Here is a 9,272-nt window from a genome sequence, read left to right on the forward strand (position 1 = left end):
TTATCTCCGTTCTTACTAATTTTAATGCGGTTTACAGCCGTCGGTTGCATTCTGCCGTAACTTTAGCAAGACTGACGAAATTCACGCCAGTGAAATCAGCGTGTTTTGCTATAAACAGCCTCCGTCGGAAGGGTGGGGCAGGCGTCTGCGGGGTTGTACCGCTCACTCCCGGCAGCTCGGATTCCCAGTCCAGATCACCTCTTCTAAAACCGCTTCTGCTCCGCCACCGCAGCGACCTCCCCTCCCCGGGCGGTCGGTGCCGCCGCTGCTCCGTGCGCCCCCGAACTCCCCTCGGGCAGCGGCTGCCCCGCAGCGCCTGGCCGGCGGGGGTGGGGGCGCCGGGGAGGCCGCCCGCCCGACACGCCCCTCGGCGCTGCTCGCCTTCCCCATCGCCGCGGATCGCGGGCGGCAGAGCGGCCGGAGCTCGCTGCGGGGCAGCCGCGCTCCCCATGGCGGTGGCGGCGGGGCGGGCGCGGCGGGGCGCCCGGCTGAGCGCGGCGGCGCTGCTGGCCGCGGCGCTGCTGGCCTTGGCGTTGCTGGCGCTGCCGGCCGGCCGGGGCGGCGGTGGCGGTGAGGGGCGGTCGGGCTCCCCGCCGCCGCTGCCGTCGGGCTTGCGGGAGGAGCTGCGGCAGAGGCGGCGCGACCTGCGGCGCCTGGCGGCGGCGGCGGGCGGAGAGGTCGCAGCGGGGGGCGGGCTGGGCTGCGGCGACCTGAGCCTGGCGACGGGTGTCAGCGTGCTGGGCTGGGGCTTCACCAAGGTGGTGGCGCGGGCGGCGCTGGCGGGCGGCGGAGCCGTCGCCCTCAAGTCGGTGCACGGGGCGGGCCGGGAGGTGCGGCAGTGCCTGCAGCGCTACGGGGCGCCGGCCGGCTGCCGCCGCCTGGCCGCCTACAAGCTGCTGAAGGAGGTGACGCTGCTGCAGCGCCTGCAGCATCCCGGCATCGTCCAGGTACGGCGGGGCGCGCCGGGGCGGGGGGATACGGGATGTGATCCATCGGTACGGCAATTTTTCGAGGGGAGGGAAAGGGAGGGATGCGTCTCGGTGCCGAGTCGGTCCGCCCTTGTTGTCCCCGTTCCCGGGCGTCCTGGACCTGCTGGCACTGGCAGCAGCATCTCTCTAACAATCGCTCCTTCCCTCCCGGCAGCTGCACGGTCAGTGCTATGATGATAGCGGAGATCCTGAAATACGGGTCACCGCTATGATAGAGCTGGGATCCCCCCTGGAGATGATTCAGCTTCTGCAGACCCCCTGGGAGGAGAGATTTAAAGTAAGAAAACAAAACAAGGGGAAGTTTTATCAGCCTCTTTTAGACCGCAGAATGGGTAAATGCGGAGATCCCATGGTGGCTGCTGGGGCAAACGGGATTGTCATGCTGACACTCTGTTTGCTTCTGTAGATTTGTCCTTAAATGGTTTTGCTTTCACTCGTTTTAAATGACATTAAAATAGCCCTAGTCTGGCCTTTCACAGTTATATTCCTTCTCTGTCGAGAGATGCTAAAAGAACTACATCTGGGAGGAAATGGCTACAAAACCTTGCTGAGGGGTGGGGTGGTGTTTAATACACAGTATTACACTATTTTGCTAGTTTTTCTTCTGTATTGTTCTGCTCTACAGAGGGGCTTTAGTAGCAAGGCCCCTCAACAGGCTGGGCCTGAGTGAGGAAAGCCACCTTGCTGCACTCCAAGTCTCTCGTTTTCTGTGTATTGCGTATTGCAAGCAGCAGACTGAGCAGCCTCTCATCATGTGTTTGTTTCATGTTTCTGATCATAGCCCTTAGGGTATTACTGTAGTACAAACACTACTAAATTGCTTTCCTCTTGCTGTAGGTGCTACAGTTGCAGCCCTGTTAGTGAGATCTGCCTGGTCTCCTAAGCATCCTGCATAGGGACTCAAGCTCCCCAGGATATAAATGACTTATGACATGGCACTTATTTTGTTTATAGCTTGTATTACAGTTTGCCTCAAGGTCTCAGTTGGGGCTTCATGACTACTTGTTTGGCTCTTAGGAGGAAAGAGAGCATTAAGTACAAACATGGGTACCTTAATGTCCATAAAAAATGCTTTGGGCAAAATAAAAATGCAACGGAAGTCCCAAAATAAAATCCTTGCCTGCATGTGGTTCTTAATGTTGAAGAGGAGCCTTGCCATCCGTGCCAGAGGGGGAGTGTGGCAACCGTGCTCACTCAGCCATGGGATGTGAAGCTGTGATTCTTATGATTGCTTCACTTGTCAAGTTAAAATAGCATCAGAGCTTCCAGAGTAATTTCTTTTGGCCTGTGGGGTTGCACTTTTGCTTACAAACTATTTCATCCTGGCTTCTACATAGCTTTCCCAGCACCTCATCTTCTCAAATGTGCCAAAGTCTCTAGAGATCTGGAAACCCATGGTGCTGGACTAGCTGGTGGTGAGGTCTGGTACAGTGGCATTAAGATTTTTGTAATCTTTTGACTGATGAAGGTACTAATACAGAACTTAGACTGGCACGGTCTGGTTCTGTTTCTTAATTAGAACATCTAAACAGATGGGATTCCCCTCTGATGAGCCACATCAGATACCAGCCATTCTGTGAGCTGTTCCAAATGACCAGCCCTCCTGCCTTTCCAGATCGCTATCGGAGGCAGCGAGGGGTGGCGCGGGTCTGCCTGGCACACCTAGCTGACGATAAAGTTCCTCTGATGCTGAGGTCCTGATACTGAATGAAAACTGCTGCAAAAAGTTACTTAAACAAAGTGCTGGTGCGGTATAAATGCGCTCCTCTAGCTCTGGTTTGTTCAAAAAATGTTTACCGAGCTTTCTGCTGGATCAGGTATTGTCTGACCTTTCCCTGCTGCCAGAAAGTTGATATAAAAGCAAAAAAGCTGGCAATAAATACATTGCATGCTTTGGCAAATTCTTCAGAAGCACGATTGTGTGCCCAAATTCATACTACTGAGTGATGTAGCAAGGCACAAATCTGGTATTAATGACCACGGAGCCTCAGTCTGTGTGGAACAGCATGGGGGAAGGGAGGAGAATGTATTAATTCTATGCCAGAGTGGGAAAAATTCCTTCTGATTTCAGCTAGCAAATCAATATAGCTCCTGAAACATGAAGGCTGCTATTGTTTTCCTCATAGCTTTCTCCTCTAGTTCCTCTAACTGCAAATGTCTCTCTTTGTATATGAACATTTTCTAAAAATGTTGCTAAACTACTTACCAGTAAAATCCTCTGGCAATGTTGATAATAAATTTTGTAGCATACATATAATTACCTTTTAACTACTATATGCTCTTTTTTTTTTTTGCCTTTAATTTCATTGAATGCCCTCCCCTTTGTTCTACTTCCAATTTAATAGCTGTTTTTCATCTGTTTTTTCCATGCATATTCATCTCTTTCAGATTTGCCTGAGTCTTGTGAAACTGCTGTTTTACTTGGCACATTCCCCCCTGGGTTCAATAGTCCTCTTGGATTTCCAGCCAAGGCAGTTTGTTATGGTGGATGGAAACCTAAAAGTGACAGACATGGATGATGCCAGCACTGAGGAACTGTCATGCAAGGAAGATAATGACTGCACACTTGAATTCCCTACAAAAAGCTTTCCTCTGAAATGCTCCACCATTGGGAAATGTGAAGGAATAAATGAAAAGAAGAATCTTTTTAATGCATATCGGTATGTCCAGTGAGATGGGAGGAAAATCTGGGGTGACTGAGCTCACATTCTGCCATGTAGCATCTTGCGTTTCTTCCATGCAGTGATTTCCCTTCACCTCTGTCATAGAGTAGTTAAGGATTGCTTGGAAGCCAGTTTATTTTCCGTATAAGGCAGGAAAAGAATGTTGTCATTGTCTGGTGAGAATGCAGGCATCTTTCTTCTGCTGCTCTCTTTACCCAACGCCCTCTAGAAACTTGCCCCAAAGGTTGCACCTGTAAATTTAATGTTTGCCAAACAAGTCCTGGCACTTGACATCCGCGGGCTGTATTTGCTGAAAGCAGTGGCAGCATGGGCTACTTGCCAAAGCCCACCCTCTTCGAGGTCTCGTTGCTGGAAACAGGCTGGCAAACTCTTGCTTTGAACTCCGAGTGTCTCTACAGGGATGATGAACGCCTGTGGAAGGAAGAGCTATGAAACAGGTCAAGGGCAATGGACTGAGGCTGCTGCAGCACTTTGTGTAGGCCACCAGCTCAAAGCACAATGACTTCCACTCGCTGGTGATGGTTGGCAGGTCAAGGACTGCGGGAAGCCTTGGCAGTTGGGTATTTACACAGAGGACTTAGTAAGGGAGCCTGAATTTGCAGGATTCAGTGTTAAAGGTCAAATCCCTGTATAGTTTATTGTAGCCCTGCAGTAACACACTTGTCTCTTGCACAACAGGAGTTTTCTAGAAGGTTCAGGGAGTTTTCTAGAAGGTCAGGGAGTGTCCAGCTTTTCCAGGGATAATAAGAATGCCAAACCTTTTCAGGGCAAGGGAAAGGTCTTGCATGAGTCTTCTTTTACACAGATCTCTCTTTGATAGGAAGCGCATTGCTTAGTGCACAAAAATGGCCCTGAGGAATGAAGGAAAGCTCTGTTGTGTGAACCTTTGCAAAGTAGATTTCATGCGGCACTTGGTAGCGTGCTGTGCTGCAAGGACCAGAGCTTCAGCCCCGTTCATAGGAATGGTCTGTGAGATGCCAACGAAGTGCTCAAACATAACTTAATAACCAAAGAAGACTGACTAGTTGCATATGGATAATCGAGTCGCAGGAAAATGTAGACAACTTAATCACTAGGGAAATTAAGCTACTGTATTCTAATCAGTCTGTGGGATTTTTTTGCAGGTATTTTTTCACCTATCTTTTGCCACACTCTGCACCAGCTGCTTTGCGCCCCTTTTTGAGTGATATTCTGAATGCAACAGGTACCAACTAATATTAATAAACTTGTTTATTAGAAATCTCTAAACAGCATTTAATGGAATTACTCATCTTGATCACCTCTTTCTTTAAATGCAGGTGATTTACGATATGGAATAAATGAAACCCTGGAAGCCTTTGAAAAGGTTTTACATCTGTACAAGTCTGGGCTCTATCTGCAAAAAAGACCTCTTCATTTAAAAGGTACATGACTTTGAATGGTTTAGGTAACATAACTAATGAGGGAATGAAGCTTTTGGTAACTGCTCAAATTCTGATTTCCCATACATTCAAACAGTGTTTAGTCACTAGGAAAAGCGTCAAAAGTATCTTTTTTTGAGCAGCCTTTTGTTGTTTCTTCATGGTAGCTATGCATTATTGCATTGTTTTACAAAGTAAATGCAGTGCAGACAATCGAGCCTACATATGGACATGTGTTTGCACTGCTTCTAAATACTCATAATGTGCAACTAGACCAAAGTAGTAAACTGAGTTTCTCATGTCTCTCTTCAGGGTCATCTTATCCTTTGGACCAATAGGTCAGTTTTCCAGACTGATATTGAAAATTCTCATTTCACTTGGTGGCTTCTGACTGCTGAGCACAGGTTGTGGCCATGACACCAAGATGAGTGTGGCAGATTAGCTAGGCCCTTGGTACCTTCTAAATTTCTTTTTTTCTGAAGGCCATCCTGTTGGACTTGTGGATGGATAAATGAGCCTTTATGAGTGCATTCTTCCAAAAAGGACCCGTTCAGAGGTAGAGATGAGGCTAATCAAGAAGAAGGCTTCAAAAGTCCTGTGGTTACTGTGACTTGCGTTTTCCTGAGCATTCACTTGAGATGGTGGAGTGGTGGTGGTGGCATGCATAAGGAAATCTCTTTATGTGTGGAAGAACTGGAACTTGCACAGTTATGGGAAAAGATATTCAGTTATTTGCACCAGCAGCTTTAACAGCAATTACTAGTATTTTCCAGTGGTGCCTACCTGTTGGCTTAGCAACTGGCCAAAATGTTCACCATCGTAAAGGTGTGGGAAGATGGGGTGAGACTCTTAGTAGTCAGTGAACAACAGCCTTAACATCACTTGCTGAGGTTTGTCAGGTCTCTTGTGTCCTGTTGGAGCAGGATCTGGCCTCCCTTTCCCCCACTGGGGTTCCTAAGTCTCCTATCCCTGTGGGTGGCACCATGATGAGTGGGTCAGTGCACCCCCGTGAAGCTCGGTGCTGGGCCTGTGATGACCTGGTTCTGCTGTTAGGGGTGAGGTGTAGGAGAGGCCGTTGTGAGATTGGCTTCTCCAGAGCCCTGCTAGAAAGGTGGGTCCACACAGCAGCCTCCTGCGGTCACCCACCCCTGTGGTCGCTCCCCTTGAGAACTCTGCCCCCTCTGTTACATCCATGGAAGAATTGCTATCCTATGCTCCATAGCAGAACCAAAAGTCAGGATTTGGGTTTCTTTTAACTTTGCAGCTCCATGTACTCCATTTAAGCAGGTCAGTTCAATCTATCACTATCATGTTTCCTTTATGAGTTTTCACAGAAATGCAAAATACTAAGTGTATATTGAAACCAGTCTCTGAAACTTCCTTGGAGAGTTTCCTTAAATACCTTGCTTCTGTTCCCAGACTTCATCTCCCTGAAGGGCTTTCGAACAGTGGAAGGAGAAGACTACAAGTGCTGGCCGTCCTACAGCCACCTGGGATGCCTGCTCTCTGTTCACAGTGCCGAGGAAGCCGCCAGAATTTGTAACTCCCAGTCGCAGTGCCAAAGCTTTATCGTCACCCAGCGGAGGACGTGGACAGGTGAGCTTGGGCTGATGTGACAGATGCTGCCATGTGGTGCCCCTGCTTCCTCGGGCAGGCGTGGGGATGATGCTACTGCCCGCATCCATAGTGCCTTGAGTCTATGGGCACATATAAAAGGCTGCCTTCCTTATTCTCAAGATCAAATGGCTGCTGCGGTGGGCATCCAAGGATCCCCTGAGTATTTGTAAGGAGATGCAAAAGGAATTATATTCTCCCTCTGCAGATTCTTTTCCCTACAAATTTTGCAGAGGACTGCTAGGTATTGTAAAATATTGTTACTAAATGTTACTTATTTCATGCAGAGGTGGCTTCACTTTGGTGTTAGGCTAAACAATTCCTGTGGTAGACAGAGTTTGCAAAAAGCTGTGGGGTTTTTAGAGATGAAAGAAGCTATGTAAAAGAAGGTGGTTACTATTGTTATAATTTAAAAATTAATAGCTTACAAGTTGTTATCCCCTTTATCAAAACTAAAGCCCCAAACAAATGGATTTACAAAATGTCCCTGTAATTATCTCTTTATAGCCTCTTACAGTTAGCGTGTTTTCAGAATTATTATAAATTACCTCATTTAGCTGACACTTCAATCGTGGACTAAATTGTTACTTAGAAAGTGAAGCACTAAATGAGGTAAATGAGTGTTTTCACTCACGATGGTGCTGAAGAATTGCATCTTGTTGGCTCACATGACAAAAAAAAAAAACCACAAAACCAGCCATAAAATGTAGATTTCTGTGGCTTCGTGTGCAGTTGGCATGTGGCTAGCGAGTGACATAAGAGCACTTACACTGATGCGACATAAATCTCTTCGAGCTGGTTTCACACCAGCAATGGGTTGTGTGAGTTGTGCCTGACACAACACATCTGGCCTCCTCATGGGGCAGCTGTTGGCTGCTGCGTTCGGTGCCCGGCTGGAAGGAACCTGCTTAGCACAGCGGTGGGGATGCAGAAGCAGCGGCGCGTGGGACAGCAGAGCCATTCTGCAGCACCTGGCTCGGCTGCTGGTCCCTGCAATCCAGCACCTGGTCTGTTAACGGTTCCCTTCCTGACATTTTTCTTCCTCTTGTTTTTGCAGCACATCTTTGCAGCCAAAGATGCTGAAAGTGTGTGGCTGAAGTGCAGAGTGCCTGACTTTGCTGTTTGGGTTAATGAGAGCTGTGGGAACATACTAGTCCCTCTTAGGGCAATTCTTTAAAGCAAAACAAGACATAAAAGCCTCTGGGGCCCGATTGTGCATTTCTTTTGCACACTCGGTGAGCTTCTGAAGTTTGCTGGGAGTGTCGAACTGGAGTTTACTGGGAGTGTGAAACATATCTACGGCAGGGTGGAGTGACCCTCGGTTGACCAAGCAGTGGGTTCCCATGTCTGTTGCAATAAATAGCATAGGTCAAGGTGAACCTATCTCTTCTATTAAACTCGCATTTTTATTTCCTTTCCAGGACGCCCACTCGCCTTGTTTCAGAGTAGCCTGACCGATTTAATACCGGATGCTAACGCTGTAGTCTATATTAAACGATCGGCTTCCTCAGGGGAAAGACTTTAAAGACAATGAGATCACATAATATGATCCTGGGAGGAACAAACCACTGGGGAGAATTTCATCTGCTGAAAAGAATGACGTATTTTATTTTGCTTTGGGATGGGATCTGCCTGCCAGCTCAGATGGAGTCAAATGCTGCTGCCTCCTTGATCAAAGCTCAGATTTCTCATTGCAGCCCCGCCAGCTTCTTTATCTGTTGCCACATTGCTGTTCTGCATAAACGCTCCTAGTTTTAGTCAAATGTTGTTAGACTCTGCAATACCTAGCCTTGCTGCTTCAGTAACCAGCTTGGCAGACAAGAAATGGAAATAGCTACAAGCGATCTAGCTTGGATAGGCTTAGTTAGTTTGGTCACCTCCAAAACGTATGGATTAATGCACCTTGGAGAAGGCAATGGCTCCTTCTGCAGCTGCCAACCAGGATTTCTTACCTCTGCAAATGTAAAGAACTGGATTTCAGCAATGGGTTGAGGTTGCAGGGTTGGGATCCATAACCAGAGGTTGATGATGGGAATGGTCTTCCAAGGAGGGTCCTGATTCAGTTACTTCCAGGGCAAGTGAAGGAGGCAGTGTATAGATCAATTCTGGAACCAGATATCTGGTTGTTTGGATGCAGGATATGTGTTTGACCCTATGTGATTTGTGACACCAGCTCCCATATATCAACCTTGAAGGTTTTTCTCTGTTACTTTCTGTGAAAGAGCGAGACATTAAAATTATTTATGTATAAGGCATTACTCTGTAAGATAAAGAATGACTATGTTTATTCTAAGCATGCTGTGAAGAGTTTTTCGTTTTAATTGTCTAAGCCTTTACTGCAACCAAATGAACAAATGCAAGTGTTCCCCACCTTCAGCTCACCTAGCATCATCACCCGTTCCTGAGGACAACCGGAGAGTGGTCTCAGCAGTGTATGAGTGCACCCAAGCCCCTTGGACACTTAGGTCTTGGAGGATGCCCTGTGGTTGTACTTCCAGGCTCACAGGTGTAGAGGAGACAGTCTGGTGCCAAGAGCCTCCTGCATCTGCCCTTCACTAAAAATGTGGCCTTGGAAATTAGGTGAG

General features: G+C 47.9%; 1 protein-coding gene across 2 annotated transcripts; it reads left to right on the forward strand.

Moving 5' to 3' along the window:
• The first annotated feature begins 431 nt into the window (after window positions 1-431).
• LOC136102452 (extracellular tyrosine-protein kinase PKDCC-like) lies at window positions 432-8,942 on the forward strand. 2 transcript variants are annotated; one of them, XM_065839532.2, is made up of 7 exons: window positions 432-947; window positions 1,144-1,266; window positions 3,378-3,649; window positions 4,798-4,877; window positions 4,972-5,076; window positions 6,493-6,669; window positions 8,109-8,942. In XM_065839532.2, exons 1-7 carry the CDS (start codon window positions 450-452, stop codon window positions 8,210-8,212), a joined length of 1,359 nt encoding a protein of 452 aa, XP_065695604.1. In that variant the 5' UTR covers window positions 432-449; the 3' UTR covers window positions 8,213-8,942. The 2 variants fall into 2 exon arrangements, with proteins under 2 accessions (XP_065695604.1, XP_071665737.1); XM_071809636.1 differs by lacking the exon at window positions 1,144-1,266.
• Window positions 8,943-9,272: the final 330 nt, after the last annotated feature.

Source organism: Patagioenas fasciata, chromosome 5, assembly GCF_037038585.1.
Source record: "Patagioenas fasciata isolate bPatFas1 chromosome 5, bPatFas1.hap1, whole genome shotgun sequence".
In the NCBI taxonomy this organism is placed as follows: domain Eukaryota; kingdom Metazoa; phylum Chordata; class Aves; order Columbiformes; family Columbidae; genus Patagioenas; species Patagioenas fasciata.

What these genes read in the sequence shown, in the direction of transcription:
- LOC136102452 (XM_065839532.2), top strand. Translation starts at nt 450, where the DNA reads ATGGCGGTGGCGGCGGGGCGGGCGCGGCGGGGCGCCCGGCTGAGCGCG. An exon ending in TGATATTCTGAATGCAACAG is followed by an intron (nt 4,878 to 4,971) that starts GTACCAACTAAT and finishes CTTTAAATGCAG; the next exon opens with GTGATTTACGATATGGAATA. An exon ending in CCAGCGGAGGACGTGGACAG is followed by an intron (nt 6,670 to 8,108) that starts GTGAGCTTGGGC and finishes TTTCCTTTCCAG; the next exon opens with GACGCCCACTCGCCTTGTTT.